Source organism: Nylanderia fulva, unplaced genomic scaffold (genome assembly GCF_048542155.1).
Source record: "Nylanderia fulva isolate GAGA-0341 unplaced genomic scaffold, ASM4854215v1 Scaffold8, whole genome shotgun sequence".
NCBI lineage: Eukaryota > Metazoa > Arthropoda > Insecta > Hymenoptera > Formicidae > Nylanderia > Nylanderia fulva.
This window is the reverse complement of record NW_028190916.1, coordinates 2808859-2835703: the sequence shown is the minus strand read 5'-3', so window position 1 is coordinate 2835703 and position 26845 is coordinate 2808859. Positions and strand designations below refer to the sequence as shown.

The 26845-nt window shown below is 32.1% G+C and overlaps 2 protein-coding genes across 3 annotated transcripts in view; one reads left to right on the top strand and one right to left on the bottom strand.

Moving 5' to 3' along the window:
- The first annotated feature begins 42 nt into the window (after positions 1 to 42).
- Positions 43 to 9021, top strand: LOC114934539 (prostaglandin E2 receptor EP2 subtype). 2 transcript variants are annotated; one of them, XM_029307184.2, is made up of 7 exons: positions 43 to 812; positions 936 to 1462; positions 1797 to 2036; positions 4608 to 4782; positions 4990 to 5231; positions 5869 to 6097; positions 6366 to 9021. In XM_029307184.2, the coding sequence occupies exons 2-7, from the start codon at positions 1277 to 1279 to the stop codon at positions 6473 to 6475; spliced, it is 1182 nt and encodes a 393-aa protein (XP_029163017.1). In that variant the 5' UTR covers positions 43 to 812; positions 936 to 1276; the 3' UTR covers positions 6476 to 9021. The 2 variants fall into 2 exon arrangements, with proteins under 2 accessions (XP_029163017.1, XP_029163015.1); XM_029307182.2 differs by having other exon boundaries at positions 4605 to 4782.
- The window catches only part of LOC114934541 (rho guanine nucleotide exchange factor 17), a 69535-nt gene continuing 49829 nt past the window's right edge, over positions 7140 to 26845 (bottom strand). Inside the window, 21 exon segments of the mRNA XM_029307190.2 lie at positions 7140 to 10999; positions 11698 to 11724; positions 12067 to 12350; positions 12884 to 13054; positions 13534 to 13860; positions 13964 to 14031; positions 14128 to 14367; positions 14676 to 14783; positions 14887 to 14903; positions 14905 to 14952; positions 14954 to 15156; positions 15514 to 15605; positions 16101 to 16323; positions 16398 to 16492; positions 16886 to 17023; positions 17869 to 17993; positions 17995 to 18156; positions 19752 to 19868; positions 20367 to 20471; positions 21966 to 22043; positions 25583 to 25660. Of these exon segments, the coding sequence (XP_029163023.2) occupies positions 12088 to 12350; positions 12884 to 13054; positions 13534 to 13860; positions 13964 to 14031; positions 14128 to 14367; positions 14676 to 14783; positions 14887 to 14903; positions 14905 to 14952; positions 14954 to 15156; positions 15514 to 15605; positions 16101 to 16323; positions 16398 to 16492; positions 16886 to 17023; positions 17869 to 17993; positions 17995 to 18156; positions 19752 to 19868; positions 20367 to 20471; positions 21966 to 22043; positions 25583 to 25660 (2658 nt within the window). The 3' untranslated portion in view covers positions 7140 to 10999; positions 11698 to 11724; positions 12067 to 12087.

Sequence of the window (26845 nt, the reverse complement as noted above, 5' to 3'; positions counted from 1 at the left end):
AAACTGGATCCGAACGCGTGGTTCCAATCAGTTAGACGGCGACTCCGTTCATCGAAGGAATCTCTTAATACTCTTCAAGATACTCTAGAAATTTTTAATTCAAGATCTCTGTGTTTAGCTTTGATCGGGAGATTTGACGAGTGATCGGCGTTTCTTATCGATGCAAGAATTAAAATTTAATCGATAGACTGCGATTTAGATAAAATTAGGTCTTGTTTTGAAGTATCCCAAATTTCACGAGACAGTGATCAAATAGAAGTTTGAAAAGTCGAATCTACAGAGAGACGGTCTCTGAATTTTTCTAATTTTTGTTGCAAATTCTGAATTTCAGAAATCTCGAGAAATTGTAGACTATGTCAAGATTTCAAGATTTCTATAATATATAATTTGTTTTCGATAATAGTTTCTCGATAATTTGCAGTGATAAGATTATTAAAAATTGTTGACTGTGGCGATGTCTCACTTCTATCAAATTTTTAAATAAATATTAAAATGCAAGAAAAAAATTTATAAATTTCCATAATTCTTATTTCTAGCATAATTGATTGATTTAATCAAAATTAATATACTTTGAAATATCTATATGTTATATTGTAATTTTTTTATTATTACTAATTGGTCGTAATATTAATAATTTAGAAAATTTTTTTAAATGTTACATGTAAAAACTCTTTTTAAATCACTGATTATTTTACATATTAGGACTTTTCAAATCTCTGATTTGCTTTATAAAGTTTAGAATTAATTTTATTAAAAGTCAAAATAAAAATTTCTACTAATATAAATTGCAACTTCTTGTATTAAGAAAATATGTGAGTAGTAACAATGACGTGTAATGGGTATAACATTTTTTTTATTCCTGAGAATACAACAACAAGAAGAAAACGCATTGAAACTGCACAATTACAAATTATTTATATGCTTTAATGTGACAGAAGACGTTTATCTTGATCTACTGATTTAAATCGAAGAACAAAAGTAAGAAGAGGAAAATTGTATCAATGATCGAACTATACTCAACGCTAACTCCCAAACAATCACATACGAATTTGATGGAAAAACAATAATTACTAATTGATACTCAAAGAGAAGTGACGTTTACGTCAAACGATAACAATTGGTATAAAGCAGTTAATAAACAATGACGTCAAGACGTTATTCTTGCTTTGCGGATTGCGTTTTACGCTATTAAGATAAATTTTGGAAATTGAATAAACAAATATTACGTCGAATTAAATTGTTAAACCGCACAAAACGTACTATAAAAATTGCAATCATGCTAGCGGATAACTGGCAGAATTATACTTTGTCAACTTTGAAGTTTCTTAATACGACGATGATGTCCGATGCAATACCAAAGAGACGCATGACTTTCGGTCTTCAACTTGTATTAACTTTTGTCTACATAACCGGTGTCATCGGCAACGTATCTGCCTTGATAATTCTCTTTCATCGAGATAAGGTAATTTTCAATAAGATAAAATCGTTTTTTTCTTTATTATATTTCTTATTTATTATATTGTTACACACCTTCTCAATACTATTACTAATAACATTATGTGTAATTAATTAGAGAAATGTTATATTGAATTAATTATAATGTCATGTTATTGCTAAATATAAAGTATATTTTGCGCGTCTGTTTTTTTTAATTATAATAGTTACAGAAATTAATTAATAATATAAAAATAAAAATTATTTATTGTGAATAGTAGAAATGTAAAATTTCGTGAATCTTTTAGTAATAAAAAGTAATAGAGTGCTATATCACATTTTTTGGTGTCGTTTGATTTCAGAGAAGAAATCGTAAACACTTGCTGATGCTGCGTTGTCTAGCAACCAACGATCTTGTGGCACTGCTGGGCATGTTTGTACAAATGTATGTAACTATTTATGCAGACACTGTGTCGTCCATGAGGTCATTTTGCTCTTTACGTGTTCTTTGGAGACTTTTTGGCCTCTTTAGCGGTTGCGTTGCCATTGTCATGGCAGCAGAAAGATGGTTGGCCTTGACTAGACCCTTCGTTTATCAAAAGGTAAGCTTAACTTTGGAGTAATATCATATAATATAATCAACGTAATCCCTTTTCAAAGAAAAGCTAATTATTCAGAAGTCTGCAAAGGCAATTTGTTCTTCATTATCAAATAGATTAATATTGATATATTAATCGAGAATTAAATCTTCTTTGTTTCTAGAGTATTTTTTTCTAAAAAAATATTTTATTTTGTTTATGTTTTGTATTAAAATTAAATTAGAAGAATAAATTAAATTAAAGAAATGGTTTAATTTTTTCTCAGAAAAAAGCAAGTAAAAAGAAATTATGTAATTAATCATTGAAGAAATTAATTCTTTTAATAACAAATCTAAAGTTAACAAGATTAAGCATATTGTCAAAGTAAATTATACTTTATTGTAATTTATGAGGTGTTTTCGCTTTATGCGGATACGTGTGTAAGAAAATTTATACACGTATGCCGTAGAAACATTTCGGAGTTCTACGACGTTTATAGAACGGTCGTATATAATGACGATATAAGAGGCGTAAAAGCATAGAGAATCCTGATAATTTGATCAACAATTTGGACGTAGAAACTATTTTCGTAAATTATATTGATATGGAAGCACTTAAATTAAAATTGTCGAGTTCCAATAAATGAGATTAAATTTTTTTTTATATAGAAGCACTAATTAAGAAATTATTGATTGCAATGCACAATAGATAAGATTGATGTCTTTCGTATTCTGCGTAATAATAAAATGTCAATTTACACTGCGATCATCTCCAAAAGCAGCACCTAAGATTGCAATTAGTTAGAGATGATTAATGTTCTTATTATGTGTCGCCTGTTGTCAAAATATTATCATTTCTACAAAAAACTTAATTCAAAATGTTTTTCTCGACAATATCATGTACGTAAATAAAATATTAATATTTTGCAACTCATATTGATTTAGTAAATATCATAACAAATATTATAATAAATTAACGAATTTATTCAACACAACAGAAAAGTTAGAAATTTAATAAAAATTTACCAGAGAACACGATTAAGTCAAATTAATTAAAAATTCAAACTTATATTAAATATTAAATTTATTTTATTTTATTTTCAATAAACTTTGAAAATTTAAGCGTTTTGCGCCATATATTTTTTGTTCAACTCGATCAATGATTCTTAATGTAGAGCACACATCATTTTATTGTTCCAAAAATAGATTGAACTGCAATTTCCAACACAGCATGCGCGTTTCTTAATCGTTAATCAATACCACTTAAGGAATAAAAGTGATGTCGTCAAGAAGTTTATTACTTCCTCTTTTTCTACAAACATCTATAATATTATTTTATATGCCTACATTTATCGTAAACAATATTACGATAAAATATTTTAAAGCATTTTATATATTGAATAGTTTAAAAAATGTATAATACTGTGTTACCTACATTAATTTTTTACATTTTGCTTGAAAATATTAATCTAAAATAAATTAATATTTACAACATATGATTTTAAAATTATTTTCAATCTGTATATATTAACTTAGAAATATATATAAATATTATCGCGGAAATAAATCTAGAAATTCAAAACTTGTGTATAGCATAAATAAAATGTCAATCTCTTGCGAATAAATGTATGATTAATTTTAAAGAATTAATAAAAAAGATAATATTATGCATTTATGATATAATATTTTTTGTATTTTTTTAATATATCAAGATTATTCCATAAAACTGATATAAAGACAAAGAAGAATTAGTTAGAATAAGTTAGAAGATATTAGGTTGAATAATAATTTTGCCAATCTCGAAAATGTATCATCACTCTTCAAAATTCCGCAAAGAATTAGTGTAGTGCGACAAAATTGAGTTGTCCTTTCTTTTTCCTTGTGTTTTTATTAAATTTATTAGACGCAACATTTTTCCGATTTGTTCTCTGTCGAGTGAAAAGTGAGTGAGCGCATAAATCCCAACCGAGATCATATAACGTAGAAAAAGTAATGACGATTTATGCGAGTATTGGGAGGTAATAAATTCAATGTCTCAAGAGTCTCCCTCAGGAAAAAATCTCTTACACAAAACTTGGCTATTTGATTTTTAAGGGCACTAGTAATCATTAGAAGAGAAGATAATAATATGAGATCTAGGATAGAAATTTCAGTCATCAAAATATATAAATAAGATTTTTCTATAAGAAACTTTTGGATAAAACTTCTTGATTAAAATTTCTTCTTGATTAAAAAACCAAAAAAATTTTTTTAATACAGTATTTATCAACTAAAGACACATTAGAAACAGAGAAGAACAAATTAATAAATATTTATGAACTCTAAACACAAAAATTGGCAATTTTAGTGACGCTCTTCAGTATTAATCTTGTCGCGAAATAAATCGCGTATTGTGATAATAGATTTCATTTTTTCCGAAGTTCAAAGTCTTTCAAAATTTAAAGGAAAATGTTTTTTCATATGTTGCGCTCTTGTGGAGCCAATCGAGTTGATTTCTTAAAGTTTAATTTGTAATCACTGCAGCACGAAAGCAATCGATGCTCGCATCGTGGTGTTTCAATATCTTAATGGATGACACGCATGTATCTTCCAGCAGGTGACGTATCTGGTAATTGTGCGTTGTATGTTGGCTCTTTGGTTGGTCGCGTTGACGATGACCAGTCTTCCGATTATGGGCTTCGGATTATACTACAAAGACAAAAAGTGTGTTCGTCATAGGGACGCTACAGAATCGAGCGACATCGCTTATGCTTATGTATGGTTTGTTTTAGGTAAGTAGATAAATAATAGTAAACATAATCAGTAAAATGTATTAAAAGTGTCGATATACTCTTATTAAAAATTAAAAACTATGCACATATTTATGTAATGATATAAAAAAGAATATCATTATTATTCCATTTTTAGCAAGAAAAATTCAAATATTATATAAAAAGATGATTTTTGTACCGATTATTTTAAGGATATCTTAATTATAGGTACACTCTTATGTTTGTCCATTGTCTGGTGTAATTTGGCAGTCTTTAGAGCTTTGAGTAGACTAAGTAGACGCGCGGGTTCTCTCAGGCGAATCTGCAAAGCCTCATCGCGAGCAAAACCTTTGCTAACTTTAGCCGGACCTCCGAATCAAGCGGAAGTTGCTACGACTGAGGAAAAAGCATTTGCGAGACTTATGGCTGTTTTATCGATATCATTTGTTATCTGCTGGATGCCACACATGGTAGGTTTATCGACTTCAATTAGTTTTGATTTTTGATCAAATTGTGTGAAAAAGAATAATACTTGGATTGTATTTTTAAATAAATTGATCGATTTACAAGAGGCAAATCTTCTCACCGGAAACAATAATTATTTATATCTAATCAATAGAAAAATCGTGCATTTCCGTTTTAAAAGCGACGAAGGTCAGCAAGACTGAATAATGAATATTTGAAAATAGTCTCACGTACGAGCCATCGAGACATCCGTGAGCCAATATTCTGACGGTCTCTGAATTGATTTCATCCTGTTGACAATTTTGTTGAATAACGAAAAATTTAGACATTAAAAAATCATAAGACAAATATGAGCAACGAATAAATTATCTACAGTTGCATTAGAAACATATCAATTTTCTTCGTTATCAAATCAAATTTAATAAAGATGTATATAATATAAAAAAAGTATATAGATCTTTTGTATTTCGTCTATAAAAATGTATATAAAAGAACAAATTTACAATACAAAAGCAATAAATATTTTGATCTACTAAAAAAAAATTCGTTTTATTCCGTAGCATATTCTTTTAATAATGCTCAATTCAATTATCAATTTTTTGTTAGGAATTATTTATCTTCTTTTTTTATTTTTGCTCATAGATTTCTATTCCGCTACGACAATTCGAGATGCGACTACCTCAAACGGCGATCACTGAACGAAAATTTATTCGTATCTACCACGCCATAGCCGATATTCTTTTATGCATTCATTTCACCTTGGATCCGTATATTTATGTACTTTTGCGAGTACCACGGCCGAGATTCCGTTTGCTGAAACCACTCTGCAGAATCTGCTGGCCGGTTCGAAGCCGTTCGGACTCGTTTACAGGTGAGGCGAACAAAATTTGAATATCAAAGAGATCCTAAATATACATCAAGAGTTTAGGGCCACCGTTGATAAATATGTAAAATTTATAACAAGTTAAAATTGTTCATATTTACGGGCAAGTATAATTTATATTATTAATATAAGATTGTCATATGTAAAGTAAGAAAAAGAATAGAACTGTAGATTAAAAATGTAGATTATTATTATTATAAGTAAGGTAAAATAAAAAAATAATTTTTACAAAATTGCCACTTATTTTATGCAATAGGAACAATGGATCATCGATGTAGCAGTGATCTACCTACGCCGATTACTGAGGCTCCATCGACACCTGTCAGCGAAGTGCGTGATTCGCATCTCGCTACGGCTTCTCTCTGAGAAGATCATCCTGTGCGACCGGTTTGTGCGAATAATCTTCCTAAAGCGATTGAAAAATCACACGATCATGTATGAATGCTCGAGCAATTTCAACATCGGGATTTACTTCTTTTCTGATTAATTATTGAAAACATCATTCATTTACGCAAGACAGATTGATTCTTTTGCACGAAATTAAAATTACTTAAATATACTTACAAAAGAGAGCGTTTTAGCTTGTAAATAAAATACTTGAATCGATTTATTCTTAAATGTGTAACTATGTTTCTAGTCAGTAATAAACGTGAAAATCAATGACAGATTTATTCATTACTTGCGTAATTAGATAGTGTTAATTGCGCAGGTAACCAAAGTATAATCAATTAGAACGGAATGAGAAAAAATTCTCCAAACATAAATTCAAAAAATAAAATACTGAAAAGTACATTTTAAAGAGAAAAATGTAGTTTAAAATATATATATCTATATAAAACACACATACAGATATTTATTCTTACAAAACTTTTTTATAATTTAGAAATATAAGATAAAAGATGCAATTTTAAGTATTTATGATGTATCTGAAATAATTTCCCTGTATTGATAGCAATATAAATGCTATACAAAATAATTCTATACATATACATATGTACGTTTATTTCGTGACCTGATTGCGACATCAATATATTTGTAAACGACTTTATTTTAAACGAACATCGTTATTTGTACATAATATTATACATATATATGTTAATATCTTGTGTATATCGCACGATATCGCATAGTATTTACGCACGTTTAACAATTTTGGAATAATAAATGTTATCCGAAATTCTCTAGATCACGATTCCGATCTCCGGAACAAGCACACATCCACAAATACTCTCGCGCATACGTACAAAAAGGGTAGAATGCAAACATACACTTCGCATTCTTTGTACAGAATTTAAGAAATCGTCACGTCATGCTGGCCGCTATATATTTTAATGTTCGAAGTAATATAGCGTAGCGAGATAACCAATAATGAGAATAAAAAAAATCGAATGACATTATATATAATACAAGTGTAATCACGTGTGTCAAAGCAGATGACTCGCCCATAGACACTGACAATATTGAAATATATTGTAACTTATGTACTCACTATCTAAAAAGTGAAGTCTCGCTCGAGAAACGTATACATATCTCACAAATGCAAGTTTTAATTAAAATTTATGTATACATTGTATGGGGCGCGATATACAAGAGATAACGTCAATTACGGAAATTATTGTGATTGCGCTCTCTCTTTATTTTTTTTTGCTTTCTTATATATTATAATTTATCTATAATGTAAAAGAAATATGCAATATATATTTCATCATTAGCTAATATTTTTATACTAATCATTTATTATTATGTTTTTTGCAGAAATGTTAAACATTAAAATTATACATTAATCGGATATACTTCTAATAATTCTTTTCATTTAATTTTATCAACATGTACATATATATACATGTATTGTCTCTGATAAAATATATTTTTGATAATTTTTTCTTCCAATAATAACTTGAGTTACAACTGAAAGCGCCATATCTCAATATTTTTCTCGCATTCCGCGACGTTACATCGTGTATATTTGCTTTGGATACCGATCTCTTGGAGATCGAAGTTATACTTGATTATAAATATATCATTCACACTCATATATGTATTTCCGTTTGCCTTAAGTCGATAAAAATTTACATAATTTGATAATATATCCTTCTGAGAGACAAAATATTATTTTTGTGCGATAAACGAGCGCGCACCAAATCCCGATTTAAACATTATAATCGACATACACACATAAATAGAATTGTCGAACATCAGAATGGAAAGACCAAGAGTTTGCATAGAACGATAAATACCACATTTCTTTATCTAAAAAGATCTGGTTATCTTGAATATATATATATTCGAATAAGAATAATAAACCGTAAAAGCCGAAATACTGCGTAAGAGGAGAATAAACTTGAAATGACGAACGATTTTTTTAATCTCTGACGTTTAATACAATATCCATTGTACTTAATTTATAGATCTCTTTCTATTGCGAATTGTAAGCAATTTACTCACGTAACACAATTAATAAAATACTAACTGAATGAAACATTACGTAAATCACTAGATTCGCAGATAATCGGAATAATTACTTGGCCGTTGCTTTTACAGTCGCTTGTTTTCATGAACAACAAAGGATGTCACAAGTAGAAACATTGATGGCTTTTATATATACATATACAACTTCGATTAGTCTCGTGTATAATTCGAGGTTCATTATAATTTAATTATTGTCAGGCGTACTATACTTTATTACAGACTGTCGACTATTCAAATCACACGCAGCTGCGTACTTATGTGGCAATCAATGCAATTGCATGTTTTTTAAGCTAAAAGTCAAAACAGCAATTAATTCTTCGAATATTCGTATCACATAAGTGATTAACAGAAGCGATAATTTATCGCGTTAAATGCACTGCAATTTTTATTATGAAATTCTTATTTTGAATTTAAATGTGGTTTTAAAATGTTATATTATCCGACATTAATTGCAAAAACTTGATCGCAGAAGCAGCAAGTGTAAAAGACTAAATTATCAATTATCACGATTGTACCAAAGCAGTGGTGCACAACCTTTTAAAATCTCCTTTGTATTATTAATTCTGCAATGTTTTTCGATTGTAAATTATGTATAACAATGTATTCTTTCAGAAAACTAAATAAGCACAAGTAATTATGTGTGTACTAAAGAATATATAATTAAATTGATATTCCTTATTTTTTTAACACAACTTTGTTGCACGAATCAAATATTAGAAATTATAAAAATCTCGTTTTACTCGAAAATAATCGTTTTTAAACATCTACTGCAATTAATTTTTTGTGAATTTTAAAATTTTACATTCTGTATATAAAGAATAAAGAAGCCTGAAATAAAACGCGTACATGATGACGAATTCATGAAAGATTTATTGGCACTTGTACTGATTGTGAGTTGCAGATTTATAAACTTGCTTTCACACTCTTAATTAGAAAATAATAAAATCCAGATAAAACATAAACATTCACTTCTTGTAAGCAAAAGCTTCAAATTTGGTTTCTCTCACCTTTTTTAAACAAATAAATTCTTGTATTAAATTACTGCAACTTCAACGCCCTTGATGTACACAGATTCGATAAATTTCTCAACAATTAACACGAACACATCGAATTACATTTTTATACAACATACTATAGAAATAACAAGTATGTCAGTACTTTCGCATCGATCGACGAACAGGGAATAAATTTTCGTTTCTCTTTTTTGGCATTTTAGTAATCGTAACAAATTATAGATCTCTATATATCCATTAATTGATTTAGGCCAGTGTTGATACATTTACACACACACACATATATATAAGCTCGATTCAACGCCCTTCCAGGTACCGTACTCCACTATCGTCGATTTATCGATGTCGATGATTTATTTACTTGATCCAGCCCGTTAATATCCACGTTTTCTTTAGTTGCACTTTTTATTATTTTCTTTATATATGTATATATCCTTGAAAAGTTTCATTGTACACTTATCCCATTTTAATTTTGTAAGATGTTAGAAAGTGCAACTAAAAGAAAATTAAACCCGAAAGACACAAAAAGCATTTATCTTTATTTAAAAGACGCAGCAAGTTTGTAGATGTTTTTTGAACTTTCGTGTTGTGTAGGAGTAAACTGATTTAACATATGGGCCATCTTTGAAATCGCGTCTTTGCGTATACGGCAGACATATACATCGACATCGAGAATATAACATTTAGAATCAGATCCTACATTTCCAACATGACATTCGGTCTCGCGATTTGTCCGATTTTATTGACCAAAGGCACGTGCTCAATGCAGAAAAATTAATTAATTTTTTATTTAGGTTACATAATAAATATTACAAATACAGAATCGAAATAAATACAATGCAAATCGCTAATAATTTAATAATCTATAATGTGAAAAATATAGAATTTTTAAACATCCAGGTCTTTAGATATATTTATATAACAGTTATTTCATAATAATATACCTATAACTTCTCAAATATATGTTCAAAAAGCAAGAAGAAAAAAAATTCGACCATCGCGAGCACTTGTCGTTGGTAGACGATTTTGCGTCAGACATGCGCGATTGATTGACGGCCAAACAACAACGGATAACATCCGTTCACAGATCGCGCAAAGATGAGGGAAAGAAAAAGAGAAGGAGAGAAAGAGACAGGTCCAAGACCGGCCTCGATCAGTCGGACTCCCGTGCAAACTGCAATCAATATTTCCTCGTATCCTGAAAGTGCAGTTCCCGCATCTTACCCTTAATCCACTCGGCTAATATCAGCCAGAGAATTCTACCGCGCTCCTTGAAAACCCGACCTGCCGGCGCGTCCTGATCGGCCACGATCAGACGACGGCGGTTGCATCCGTCTGCATCCTGCTGCGCGTACAACAACGATTCCCACGGCGTGTCATGCCGGCTTTCGTTTACCGCGACCCTTGCCTACAATGCAGATGATCTTCGTTGAATCGGTAATGATAACGCGCGAATTTATAGTGATTATCCAGGATCTACTCAAGATCAAGCATATTCAATTCGAACTGTTTCTTCAAAGCAAACTTAATTCATTATCGTCGTCTGAACAAGCACATAATAAATTATGTAATGGTATTTAAAATTAATGATCATTTTTATGTGTTTTCGTGTCGAAAGATTGCCGCGATATTTTATTTTTATATCTTTTTTCAAGATTATATTATATCGATAAAATAACATATTCCAGATCTACAGTTATTGATTTAAATAAAATGGTTGAAGAGACTAGAATGCTTGGAAATAGAATGGTTGTAAACTAGCGAATCAGGAAAGAAACTAATTCCTTTAAGTAATAAAAATTACATAATTTTAACTAGATTCTTACAATGGGTTTAAATTGTTACTTTTTATTTCAATTTTTACATTAAATATAAGTATGTCTGTCAAAATAACAAATATAATATAATATAAAGATTGTGAAAGAATATGAAAATCTTATCTGCCTCAAGAAATGAATTTCTTTCAATTTTTAAAAATAAAAACATTAAAGGAAAATAGAATAAAGTCATTGTTGCAGGAAGCATAAGGGACAAACATACTTAAATTCTACCGGAGAAATTGGATATTATGTTTAAAATTTTGATAAAATAAAATGCAATACTTACTAGATGTAAAGTAGCTACTGCATCATCCTGAACATTGTTCAGCATGATAAAAAATTTAATTTAACGATATTTAATAGAAATACCAAAGAAAAAGAATTCTAATAAGAAAAAAATATATTTTCAAATAATCGATATCTTTTTTTATAGAAACGACAGTTATGCATCTCTATGATTATTTCTATGATAATTAATTTATAAATTTTAATATTTTTTTTTCTATATATGTCAATAATGTCGCGTATTTAAAATCGATATGATTAATTATAATTAATACACCTTGATAATCTATATATATATATATATATATATATATATATATATATACGTATATTGTAAATGAATTTCCAAGATTAATATTTTGTCTTTTACCTGGGGTCGTACGAGATCATATCACACTTTCCACAGCAGCAAATGATTTGTGGAATCCTCGCGGCCGGCCTGCAGTTCTGCGGATGCTTGAGGTCCACGGAAGTCTTCGTAGCCGTCTCCGCCAGATATCACCAGGAGTTTGCCGCGATTGATATTGTTTTGCTGCGTCTTATTCGACTTCAGTGAGTAACGATTCACCTTCGGACGAGGATCGGGTTTCGAGGAGTTCGGCGTTTCCACGCAGGTGAGAAAACGCACGTGTCCCGTGTGTCCATGAGGAATTCCTGCGAGGAACAAAGTAATTCTTTCGTTAGATTAAAATAAAGATTTTGAATCTCTAAATTTTACGCTTCGTAAAATATCATAAAAGATAGCACGCGGATTTCATAATTACAATCCTTAAAATCCTTTTACAAGACTATAATTTTGATGCAATTTACATAAAAATACCCTCATACATATAATTTGAATTTCTGAACAGATTCTTACGTGATAACTGATTTTTTTCTTACTTTCGTTATATCGAAGTGTAAATATAAATAATTAATTGATCTTTTACCGAAGCATTACATATAATATTAATTATGTACATATACTAATAAAAAAGACGAGATTAATGCTTGTACAAATCACGGCGTTGTACATCCTACACGTTAAAAAAAATAAAAAGAACTTGACACTGATCGATCGCTCCTGCATCCTTCTGCACGAACGGGTATCGAGCGCGATTTGGGATGTCGGCCAGTTTTCTAATTATATCACGGCGCAATAATAACGGCGACAGAATGTGACGAGAATGTGACGTCAATATACGCACCAGTCACGATCGGTGGCTGCGACATCCTCTGAGTGGATGGCTTTATATGGGGAATTGGCACAGTGAGCAGTACACCGGCGCTCGTGCCGATCCAAAGCAACTCGTTGCAAGCCAACAGTGCGGTAACCCTGAGACACGCGGCCTTGTGCTGCCGGATTATGTCATCGCAACCTGCAGCAAATTTAACGCTTCCGTTAAAATAAGTGCCGGATCTGGTCCCTAAACGAGGGCTCGTTGCCGTCGATCAATTAACGAATCAAACAGAATAAAATACGGTGCGCATATCAATAAGCTTAAAAGGTCAATTTATTATACGTATTTATTATACCTATTTTTATCTCTTTATATATTTAACGGTAAATATTTATTAGGCAAAGAGAAAGGCAGTTTTAAATTAATAGGAATTTTATACAGTAAGTTTTAATCTGGCTTGATTATGTAAGATTGATCGATATCGAAAACTATCACAGAATATTTATTATTTTAAAATTTAAATTTCAAATTTCTTTAAATTTTTGCTAATTTAATTCATATTTCAAAGCTATTATCGAAAAAGAAATGGAAATTAATCAATAAATGATGGAAATAATTAAGAGAATACTTGAGATACAATAATAAAGATTTCCAATTGTTCGAGAGTTGAGACTTACTGGCAAGCATTTTGGTGACAGCCGGCGCAATATTGATATCCGTTAGGCATTCATAGCTACCGGAATGGAAAAGCCTCAGCACAGCGCTATTGTGTAAGGAGATCCAGACACCTAAGCCTCCAGAATTCGCCATGCAGGAAACGGCGCGGCTCGTATCGCTGCTAACCGTGAATGTGTGCTCGATGTCCAGTGTGTGAGTGTTTAAAACTTTAACACTGTTGTGACAGCCGCACCAAAGCTTCCCGGAAACGGATAGCATCTTGGTTACCGGCGATGCCACCGTCCCGACGGATACTGTCGTCGGATCCGATGTGTTCCATCCACCGGCTGCGATACAATAGGGAAAGAAGCAGGATACATTTTTTTTTAAATTATTTTACTATAAATTATTTTACTATAAATTATTTTACTATGTTGGAACAATACGTACTATGGTCCCGAACGTAAACGGTGATGTCTCCATTGGCAAGAGAGACGAACACCTTGTTATCCAAGTATCTGAAAGGTTACAGTATCGCGTGAAAGATATAGATCGTTAAAAAAATAATATATTATTTATAGAGAATAATAATAAAATTAGCAAAAGACTCTTACATGATGCAGTGAACGCTGCTTCCGTGTTGGATCTTCACCTTGTTCTTTTTGATCCTGATGTTGTCGTTGCAGTTGTACACGTGGATGCAACCATCCTCCGTTCCCAGCCACATCGTGGGCTGATTCGCGTCCTCCTCCGCAGTAGTATTGTCAATACTCGACACGTCGCCGCTCAATGTCACGCTGCCCGTATCTGCGCATGGAATGTCGTCCGAGTCCGAGTCGTCGGAGCTCGAGCTACTGCGAAATGCGCGAGTAAAGATGAATGTTAAATCGATGCGCAAGAACTGTCCACAACGTTCTATATTTCTTTTAATCTCGGAAAAAATTATAATTATTTACTTTGGAAGGGCTTAATAAATTTTAATAAAAATTACATTGAATTTTTCAAGATTTCTCTTTTTCTGAATAAAATTGCGTTCGAGATATTTTACATTCACTCCAGTGAATATGAGGAATATAATATATAACTATTATTAATAAATCATATCTGACTATAAATATAATAACTATAAATATAAATCAAAATAGTTTGATAGAATAATTACCTGTCTAACTGTATGTTACCGCCACTGGCATCCACGTCTTGCACCGATATACTTATACCGCTTTTGCTGTTGATGAACGGACTGTTGTTCGACGTGCACGAGTTCGAACTGAAAAGACAACATTGAAACTCGTGTATTCGTACATCCATCCACATAAGCTGAACTCAAGATTACTTCTCGTTGCGCGATTAATTCGTCTCGCTAATCTTACCCGGGTGTGCACGCAGGGTATCCCGGCGACGCAGAGTATCCTGGCGTTGCAGACTCCGTTGCACGATAGTAACCTGCGGTGGTTCCGGACTTAGACTCAGGACACACACCTGACCGACGTAGCCATCGCTATTGCAGACCCAAACGTCCTTCGAACCCTGCCCGTTCACCAGAGTCGGCGCCGCGCACGTGAACTGGAGACCAGCTCGCGTCTTTCTGATCGGAAGAGGTCCCACGAATTCAGGACACGGTCTCCTGTCGGCTGACAGAGCTGCACGCGAAATAGCAAAGTGCTTAAAATATTTCTGACTTGTTAATTTATAATTCAAGAACTTGAAGAGTTTTCTGAATTAGATACACACATTGACAAAATCTAAATTTTATTGAACAAAATATATAACGTTTACCTTAGCATTATAATTTAATCTTCAACGTATTGTTTTTATTTATTCATATCTCTTCATTTATAAAGAATAATATTCGATATTTTTTTTTACTACATTGCTACCGAATGTTGTTTAGAAAATTCGAAAAAATTATTATTTTTAGAATGTATATTAATACTTGAAAATCATAAAAAATGAGATGCTTTCTAAATATAGAACACTCGTCGCTTAAAAGTACTTACCGAGTTTCTGTTTGGCTTCGTTAAAGCTCTCTTCCCAACTTGCACGCTTGTCCGGTTTCGCGAACATAACAGATATATTCTCAATTCCGGCTCTGCAAATAAAGTACGCATGTACAATATGAGTCACGTTGCAATCTGTTGCAATACGATCGAATCATCACGATTTAGGAATTCCCAATATGCGGAAACGTGATCAAAAACGATTCTCGGAGAATGAGATTATAGGATTTCGCGATAATCTTATAAAATTAACTCTTCTCAATTGATTATCAGGCTAAATTTAATCATCAATTTAATCGATTTAATCATAAATTTTTCAGTTTATTTCAGTTCATACATAATTATAAATTAACAAATATGTAAATAAAGATCTACTCAATCGCGATTCTGTAGCAAGAATTCATTATTGCAAAGATTAATTATTTCGCGTTCTCTCGGAAGATATAGCAAATAAGGACTAGACTGTCAGATATTAAAATAATGATATCATTATTAATAAATCTTACAATAAGTTTTTCATTTATCTATTTCATTTAATTCATCAAGAGATAATTTATCAAAGATGAAAATGTTTCTTTTGTGCTTACTGAGTATTGAGTGTTAGTTCCAAACAAGCTAACTGCGAATGCGCCGCATTTCTTTCTGCCAATTGTCGCTGGGACTGACTCAGCATATCCTTGATAAGATCCTCCAACTGCTGCTTGGCACCATGCAAAGTCGCGGCGAGCTCCTGAAGTTGAGTTAACTTCGTGCAGTCTTCTCGGAGATAGTCTACTTCGCGCACCATTCGCCTTAAATTCTCGTCTTTGGCTGGAAAATCGATATTAGAGTAGTTTTATTCTGAAAATGACGAGTAATTCGATAAATGGGCATCTCCACGATACCTTTCATCACTTCGAGATCATCCAGTGGAATTCGCATCAGCATTTTGTATTTGTTTGCGTCAAGCAGACCAACCAGACTGTTCGGACACGTGCTCCTGCGAATTTTCTTTTATCATTGTCGCAATAATTTTTTTTTTTATTTTCAAAAATTATATTTATTTTTATGTACCAAAATACATAATATAAATCTCTGTTATATAATTATATTACACTATACTTAGCGTTTAAATTAAAGTAATCATATATTTTTAATAAAAATATCAATATTAAAATAAAATGATCATAAGCAATTCAGAAAGTTTCATAAAGATCGTCGCAGAGTCTGCATTTTATTTTAAAGATTTAAAAATGTTTTAATACCGAATCAAATCTAAATAAATCTAAAAAAATAAGAAATTTGAAGAAATTTTTATTTGATAGAAAAATTGGCAATATTTTGTGTGTTTTTACTGAAATATACTTGAGATATTTTTGTCAAGGATACTTACGTTGATGGTTTTCTTATCGTGCCGCTTCTGCGCTTGATGCTGGTGATGACGAGGAGATCGGAGAACAAAAATAAAGCCCGTTCCTTCCGCGTGCCCTGATTCGACGCTATGGTGACCAGATCATGCCGGACGAAAGCTCTACGGTAGGAAAAGCGGATAACGTGTCACACGATAAATTCGATGAATCTTTTTGTCGTGTCGCGGTCAGTTTTCCACCACAACACATTATTATTGGTAATCGATACCCCGATTCCGACGGCTAAATAAGTCCAGTGGAAAAACGATGTAACGCGTGCACGACGCGATTGGCACAGATTGAAAAGCGCGTGAAGTGGAACGATGTTTCTGTCACAGCGGTAACATCGACAATTTATTGGAAAATGTTACTGCAACGAGACAGTCTCTCAATCATTTATGATACATGTATTTTCTCGATCATTTACGTCTTTAAAGGTTGCTTTGAAACGTCTATTCTAAAAGATTGATATCACGACAGCAGGCTTCAACTAAATTTTTATATCGTTTAATTAAATTATAATGTAAATATTATACGACATTATGTTAAAATATCAACCGCAATTTATTATATCTAATACTTTATTATTATGGTTTAAAACTTGATGCTCAAGTATCTAGAAGAAATGTGGAATTGAACGACAAAATATTATTTTGAACACGTTCTGTAAATTGAGCAATTAATTACAATTTACAGATTAACTTAATTAACTGCCCTTGCTCCATTATATTCCCGCACTTTGCTGAAATAAAGTTTCTAAATGTCACGTTAAGAAAAATATCTAGACTGTTTTGCCGTCATTAATTCGTGATAGATACGTTTTACTGGCGCTAAGATATTCCGCTGAAAATAATCGTAAATCGTCGAGACCGGACGATCAAATATATTGCACCGTCAAAACCGTTCAATATGATATCTAACGGCTGGCACAAGATTCTTAAACAAAATTCGTTGGTTATTAATATACCTGTCGTTCGTTACGATGCCGGCGAGACCTTCAACAAGAGCCTGGACCTCCCTTAATGTCGTCTGCTGCTGTTCCCACTCGAGTGACTCCCTTTCCGTGCAGTTGATTTTCACGACCAGCTCGTGGAACCTCTTTCTGCGCGGCCTGCAGCAGCTCGTAATCGGGATGCGTCGGATCTGTGTGCTTCAGCAATCTCTGTATCAGCAACTCGTACCGCGGGATCTTCTGCACAGGTTTGATCAGCAGCTGGTCCAGACCCAATTTGCCCTTGTGCTCGCGCTCCATCGTCTAATTATAACAAAGTGTCAATCTATGTACACCGAAAACATTTTATTATAATTTATATATTTCGCGTAAAATTATATCCCAAATTGAAGAAAATTTATCTCGCCACGCAGTTCAAATATTAAAGCGATAAAATTATTACATTCGCATTATAATCGTGAGCGCAAACTTTGTGCAAAATAATTTTGAGAATTGAAATATATTACGAATTTAAATTTTAACAAGTTGAAATATGCTTAAAATATATTTATAATAAAAACCGTTTATTAAGCAAGGCTAAAGTAAAAGTAAAAAAATGAAACAGAGATTAGAGATTATATTATTAATATAATTTAACTTTGAGAGTTTAATAAGGCTTTTAATGTAAAACATAAATTTCTACGAGCTATAACAAGAGCCAAACGCGGATAATAGTGTGTTAGTTCAAGGAAAATTAATGTTATTGAAACTATTATGCACAACAATTTTACTCTGATATTTCTCTTCTCTACTATTCTTTAGGAGAGATAGACGATTTATTAAAATAAAAATCTCGAATTAAGATTTATTCATTTAAGGAGAATTGAACGAGCCAATTAAAAGCCAAGCGCGGTAACAAAAGCGCGTGTTATTTGTCGTTGTTAGAAATTTCATCGTTATTAACACGTTTGTTTGTTTCTAGTTATATGCCTACTTATGTCTTTTTATTTGTCTGACCAAATTATTTGCCTGACTTTTATTTGTCTTGACCAAAACGTATCATAAATATAAGATTTTTAACAACGATATAACACGCGCTTCTGTTACCGTGCTTGGCTCCTAATTGGCTCGTTTAATCCCTCTTAAATAAATAAATCTTAATTCGAGATTTTTATTTTAATAAATCGTCTATCTCTAAATCGGCTCCTAATTAGTCCATTTAATCCCTCTTATTGTTTTTTACGAGAGCCTTCAACTGATTTTATATTTTATTTAATTACTTGATTTACTTGATATCACTCCAAGAAAAATGTGTGCATTAATCAGTTTCAATGAAAAATTAATTTTTTTATAAACAGACTAAGATACACGTCTGGTTTTTACTTAACCCGTTGAAATTTAAATTTGTGTTTTACATTAAGAGTCTCTTATTAAACCAAATTCTTAATTAAATTATATTAATTTCTGTTTTTTTTTTATTTCGTCAACTATAATTTTATATTTTGAAAAATCTAGTATAATTTATTAATTAAATAAAAAAAAATATATATATATAATCATAGGCTGCTTTCTAAATTTGTAAATGTTTAAAAAATGCTAAGTGCAATTTAGCGTTTAAAGTGGCTAACAATTCGCATTCCTACATTGCTGAGCGCATCAAAGATGCACCGAGCCTCAGGGGGATTCTGTGCGGTAAGTAGACGAGAATAATGCTGGCAGTCAAGTAACAAGTTAAATTATATCAATAAACTTGTGCGAAAGATCAAGACCGCGGCGTTTTAAAAAGTGACGTAAAATAAAAAAGTTTTATATTTAATAATACTTGCGCGTGTTATATAAAGGGAGAAAAAGAGAGATAGAAAGAGAGAAAGAACAAGAGAACGAAAATGCAGCGAATAGTAGAACGTTGCAGTATATACCTCGAGAAATCGTGCGAAGGCCGGTTTCGCTTGGCACGTTGTTTTTATCGCCTTCCTCGCGGATTTCCAATTGTCCAGGAACAGGGTGTAGGTCTCCAGCACCACCGGTTTCGTGAACTGCAAAACACAACACGGTTTCTTTATGCTTATATTCTCCGTCGTATCGATGAAAATACATACCGTACGCAAAACGCAAGTTCTCTCAAGTAAACGCGTTATTTCAAAGGAAGAGCTGACTCATTATTTAAGCATTCGCGAGTTAAGGGCGAATGTATGTAAAGCTGCGTCGCGAAATTGCCACCGCGAATTTATTCGTTATATAATACGCGAAAAATATGCGGAACGCAGATAAAATGTGTCTCAAGGACCCCAAAAATATTCCGCGTTTATATAAAAAGGTGATACGTGGCTACGACATACAGGTTGATTTATTAAGGATGAACCGAATAGAATAACGCACCGTAAAATAAGTATGTTACGCAGCGAATCTGTCGATTTTTGGTTAGCATTTCAGAATCTTAAATGGCCAAAGAAATCGAATGTATTGTTCTGTACTTAATTTATCACACACATGGCCGGAAGATATTTGCGCGCCTAGTAACAATGTAAACTGACCACATCGAGGAAGACGTCGCCGATCGTCTGCTTGAGTTCCCAGGTGTCCAGTCGCCTACGCAGCTCCTCCAAGAATACCTCGTGATGGCTGAGAAGCGCAGGGATCTGAAAATGCATAAGCATTTCTCTTCGACTATTTCATCCTTAATTAAATGACGCGAGATTCAATAATACTTTATATGAGATCGAGCTGAAAATACGAGCGAATTTTCGATTATTACGAAACGCAACATGATCGAGCTTAACAGGTAAAGTGTCACGGAGATTTACCTCTTTCATAAATTTATTATTATTTATTGATTCAAGTACATGTATTAAAAAGAGATCAAATTACAAATTAATTTAATTTAATTTATATAAAAATAAAAGACAAAATAAAAATGTAAACTTAATTACAAGCAGTTTCAAATTGTCATTAAATATATTAATTACACTGGCCAACAAAATTTCATTATTTTCGAATCGTTTTTACGAAATATGTATTTTTTACTAAATTTGGTTGCGCTGAACAAGAATCTGGCCTTAGAAATACTAAATTGGCTCTGATTTTTTTAAATAAACCGGGTCAAAAATGTAAAAAGAAACATGTTTTTGGTCATTTTTGAACACCTATAGAAAAAGAACGGAAACTCTGGGAAAGGGCAAGGTTTAAGCTTTTATTTCATCTTAATTAAAAGGTTCTAGAAGCTCCCGTTGTTTTTCTACAGGTGTTCAAAAATGACCAAAAACACTTTTTTTGCACGTTTAACCTCGTTTTGCTTAAAAACTAGAGCCAATTTATTATTTTCCTTTCCAGATTCAAATTCTACGAGAAAAAACCTATCAGAATCAGTTGCCATTGGCCCGATAAAAAATCCGTATTGGTCAGTGTTATACTATTTAATATTTAATTCTATAATCTTTTAATATTTCTTTATCTTTTATAATATAATAATATAGTCTATAGTAATTTAAGCATGTACACAACACATTTTTCACGCATCGTTTATTAATTCCAAATGTCACTAATATTTGATGAAATAATTGTAAGTCAATTTAATTAGACATCAGTCTCTCTATAAACTGTATACCAAGTTATAAACTATTGATTAATTGATGAATAATTATTCGTTACTTTTCAAAGACGCAATTTGTCAATTATGAGTCAGCAATTTGCTAATTAACTGCTGCTCCGAATGTGTGTCAAGGACATAAGAATAGAGAATTCCACGATCAATTGATGTTCGACAATTTCATGATAAGACGCTAGTCTTAAATCTCAGTTGAAATATATATCGTATAAAATCGTTTCATATCTAATTTACTATTCGACGTATTTTAAAATACAATTCAGCAAAGAGAATTTTTCTCGAAATTCTTGGGATACTGAATTACAACGAGACAGATTTATGATGCGCATGAATAAGTGTGACGTGTCTTTCGTCGATAAATATAATGCTATAATAGCACACATATACATACGAGGTTGAAAAAAATAATACATAATCATATAATTTATATACATTTGGAATAATAATTTATTTTTCTCTTTCTTCTGTTTTTCTTAAAATAATTTTTCTCCGAACAAAAATTGATATTGAAATGACAAGTTTGTCTTACCTGATAAAATATCTCGTCAACTGTTCCGGCATCCACCAAGCCGGCATTCTCGGGGCTCTTCAAGGGCTGTAGGTATTTCTGTAAAGCATACCAAGTATTATGTTCGCAATATATTTTTCAAACGTGTGTTGTGACAATCATTTTTTTATCCATTAAACTCTCAACAAGACTAAAAACGTGTAATCTTTGATGTTGGATTTCTCGCACAAAATTAGTAATCAGTAGAGGAATTTTAATTAAATAGGAAAGAAAGGTTGTGGGTGTGTGTGTGTGTGTGTGGGTGTGTGTGTGGGTGCGTTAAAAAAATGGTATCGTCTGGCGAAAGAAAATTCTTAACTATGATAATAAAATTTAAATTATTGAATTGAAAAATGCACTCGCGCGTTTACCGCGAAATCTTCGGCTCGATCCTCCGTCCTTCGAGACGAAGGAGAGATTCCTTAAACTTGAAAGGATAGAATTTTCAAGAAATGAATTAAATTCAATTAACGCCAACGCGTGTTGATATCGTAATCGAATGCAACGGAATATATATATTTTTTATCATATATATATATATATATATATATATATATATATATATATATTTTTTTTTTTACATCGACGACGTGAAAAATGTGGAGGACCTTGTCACGTCGTCGGTTCCACGGTCGTTGTTAAATAATCGGCAAACATGCCGGCAACGATTCCCGGCACAGCCGCGTTGTTTATAAAATATGACAATCAAGTCGGTTCGTATCCGCCAGTGGAAATTCGCTGAAAATTCACAGATTCATAACACGGGTTAAAAATCACTTTTGAATCTCGAAAAATCAGCACACGCCCTATTTTGAAAGTGTAAATATGGGAACGCATAAATTAGACTTGGTAAATTGGGTTATGCATCTCGATTTGTGACAACAGACCTAGTGCGATAGCAATCTACATATAGCTGTACATATTTTATCAAAATGTTACAGGTATATATATATATATTTTTTTTATTAAATTTGCATATGATTCTTTATTATTTAATATAATTTAATTCACTGAGTAACTAATTCTACGTGCATTTTAAATGTAGCGTGTGCATTGTTCTTTTAATTCTTTCAGCCTTATTGTCCTTTAGTATCTAAAAATAATAAAATAAAAAATTTTGTTCATTATATTAGTTGCACTTATTAATGTATATGTGAAAAATATAAAAAAAGTGAAATATATAATATTATAAAATGTGCGTAATTTAAAAAATATATTATATATTTTAAATATATTTTCAATTATTTATCTTTCCATATGTCTTGTAAAAGAGTGTCGCGGAAGATTTTCTTTTCCATCAAAGGTTTAGATCGGGCAATGATGATTTCATTTAAAAGCTTATGTAATATTGTTTTGTAGCAACTGCTGATAATTGGCAAAACAAGAGGTGTTCTCTAACTAATTGTGCGACAAAGTAGCATTTAATTTCCTGATAGCATGGATTAATTATCGTAATTGCCTGATTCAATAGTTATTTCGCGTTGCAAAATAGCAATGCAATTAGCGCGGCGCATAACTCGCTTAATTATTTAAAACAAAGATCGGCCTCAACATCGGTCTTATTGCCAATGTTTGCTCAGATACTTTTATTGAAACTACAGTCCATGTTATACAGAGCACGTTGTACGTTAATGTGACGTGTCTTGCTGCGTTGCACGATGCACTTCCGGTTACGAGCGACCCCCACGTGTGTTTGAAAGAATTTCATAAATTTCGAAAAATATCGAGAGAAAGGCAACACTCTATATGCTTTTAGTAAAATTAAACATTCAAAATGTTACGTATTTTAAATACATTACACATTCACGAGTTAAATTTTATGTAACTTTTTACATAGACTAATGTCGATACAAGTTATATAAATCAAAATCATGTATCAACAATTTTTATTTTAATAGTTACATCTTTGTATCGCAAGATTCTATTTCACTTATGTTTGTGTTGACAAAAATAATTATAAATGTAATTTTGAAAAATCATGAAATTTAATTGCTCAAGTATTTTCAGCTTTTAATTTCAGTAAAGTTAGATATTTTCCAGAAATAATGCTCACGATTCCTCTCTTTTCCTACTTCTTCGAGCAAAGAAGAGGAGAGGTAAAGAAGTGATAAAGAGTGCAAAAAAGGCAGTAACAGAGACGGCTGCAAATGCGCAAATTGAAATATTTTAACATGCGGAATATCCACATCGGAAATTGGATTTAGATGAGTAACGTTATTATCATTTCGCGCGACAGCGATACCTTGACACGCACACATTTGCAAACTCGTCCTGCACGTCGTCCAGTAATCAAATTTGTGGAAACGCCCTTCAACGAATATTAGATGCATTGCGTTGCTGAAACAAAATGTTCGGACGAAGGACGCAAACAATGCGCTGCAAATCAAATTGCGAGTACATTTGTGAAAGTTTTTGAACAGGGGATGCAGAATTCTGTTACATTTAAATGCCACCTTGAAATGTCACTTGCTACAAACGATTGTCTTTTAGGAATTTACGCACATTTTAAATGTATGAACAATGTTTCTTGTATGTAGCATTAACGCTATTTTTTCTAGCAGTGTGAGATTAGTTTATTAGTTTTTCGATTGTGATCGAGTAAGATCTTTTTGAACAATATTTTCGCACAATGATGGAAAATGTAAGGCACCAGATTTTCGCGTAAAAAAAATAATTCTTTATTTTAATGAAGACAGATTTTAATTACATCTTTTAAATTAATAATTAATAATAGTAATATATATGAATTTTATCACATTAATCTTCTTGTTAAATTTGTGCTCTATCATTAAGAAAACTTTAAGAAAGATATAGATTTAGACAATAATTACTTTTATCTTGACTCACTTAATAATCGTTTTCATTAACAAAAATGCTAATGCAATTTGCAATTTATTATTGCGTCGCCATTTGATAATGATTTCTCAGTTTTCGAAGTGAGAGCAACGATACGTGTATAATCGCGAATGCGTTTCCGAGTATGCAATATTATGCAAACGGGCAAACGGACCGATTTTGAACGTAACTATTTTCCACGACCTCGTATTTGAGTCTATTTCCGGTGTTTAACGAAGAATGATTATGAAGTTTGGAATGGAAATTTAATGAAAACAACAGGCCGAGGAGATGCCGGCGTGCTTGGATCGAACAAGCAACAACTCGGTCGAGCGAAGCGAGTAAACGGGCGGGGGTGTTTGTTTACAAGATGCAAGGACGAATCGCAGTTTCCGACATGCATCGATGCAGTTTCTTCTGACTTTGCGGCGCGCACTCGAGAAAGACCGATCGATGCAATTCTCTTGACCAATGTAATTCGAAGAATATTACTTTCGGAGAAAATTAATTTGTTTATATATTTATCCTTGTCATTTTCATGCTCTAGTAAATATTTCAAAGAAACGCCAGAACCTTCATTATAATATGTGTACTCAATAATAATAAAGATCTGTATTACATTTCCGGGAGAAAATTTAATTAATTAATAAATACTATATTTAAAATATTCTTTATACAATATTTCTTTCTGCGCCTCCTAAGATTTCATTTCAAATTGATCCTTTTTTCTAGAATCTTACCTAAAAAAAATCAATAATACTCACATTGACTAGTATCTGTAACGCTTCTACGTAGGATCGTTCCGTGTCATAAAGCTCCACGACCACGTGAGTCCTCGTGTCCTGCAACGTAAAAAAAAGAGACAATTATTGAAACATGGTTGAGTGACGTTCGGTAAAAAAAAAAAAAAAAAAAAGAGGAAGCGCTTTTGATCCGAGACGGAAGAGGAGAGGAAGCGTACACAGCTGTCACTCGATTATCGTTGCGTCGCGTCCTGTGATGATGAAGATCGCACGTGCGCTTACGAAAGACCTACACGTGCGACACGTCACGTGCGTGCGTATGACGGGTTCGATTATGGCCGCTGTGCAATGTAAACGACAAGCCGCAAGGTATTGCGTCCCGAGTACGCATCGCCGAGGATAATGGGAACAATGCGTCGATATACTGAGATTATGTCAGTATCGAGAGATATCGATGAGAGACTTATGTAACCATGAATTACTTATATACACGGTGTAATGAATTTCACGCGTAATCCATTTCAGCATCTTTCATCACTGTATCTTTATCAATCTTCTTTGACGTATTATTATTAAGTTTCTTCTTCTTATAGCTACAACTTTTACATTCATTATTTTTTTCTATATACACAGTATCCTCCATAAGTTTGAAAACATCTTACAGTTAAAGAATTGCATGGCAGCCATCTGTTATAAATAAAAATGTCATTTAAATATTTTATGTTATTTTATGTTTATTTTATGATTTATTTGATTACAAAAAATCTGCACAGATCTGTCAAAAGGATCCTCTTAATTTAAGAGAAAAATTCTAAAGAAATATTCTTAATTAGATATTTGTAATATTATTAATCGTGATAACAAAATCCAGTCTTATAAATGAACATTTGTTATTTATTGCATAGAGTACCCTTCACAAGTTTGGAAACGCTTTACATTTTACAGTTAAACAATCGCATGACAGCGATCTGTCATAAATAAAAAATGTTATTCAAATATTTTACAATTTATTGATACAAAAAATCTACACAGATCGCTGCCATACGATTGTTTAACTTGTAAAATGTAAGGTGTTTCCAAACTATGGAGAGTACTGTATATATTTTTCTAATTATCTAATAAAAATATAAGATGAATAAAACAAGTCGAGATGTTTTCCTCAAAAGGTGTATAGAAGAAAATGAAATGCGATGAGAGGAAGAGTCTATCTGATTTTTAAATATACGACACTTGGGCTAATTTTAGAAATACTTTTGCGACGCGCGTAATACGTCAAAGGAACAT

Coding starts and splice junctions, on each gene's coding strand:
- LOC114934539 (XM_029307182.2), top strand. CDS start 1,277: ATGCTAGCGGATAACTGGCAGAATTATACTTTGTCAACTTTGAAGTTT. Junction 1,463..1,796: donor TTCTCTTTCATCGAGATAAG/GTAATTTTCAAT, acceptor GTTTGATTTCAG/AGAAGAAATCGTAAACACTT. Junction 2,037..4,604: donor GACCCTTCGTTTATCAAAAG/GTAAGCTTAACT, acceptor TGTATCTTCCAG/CAGGTGACGTATCTGGTAAT.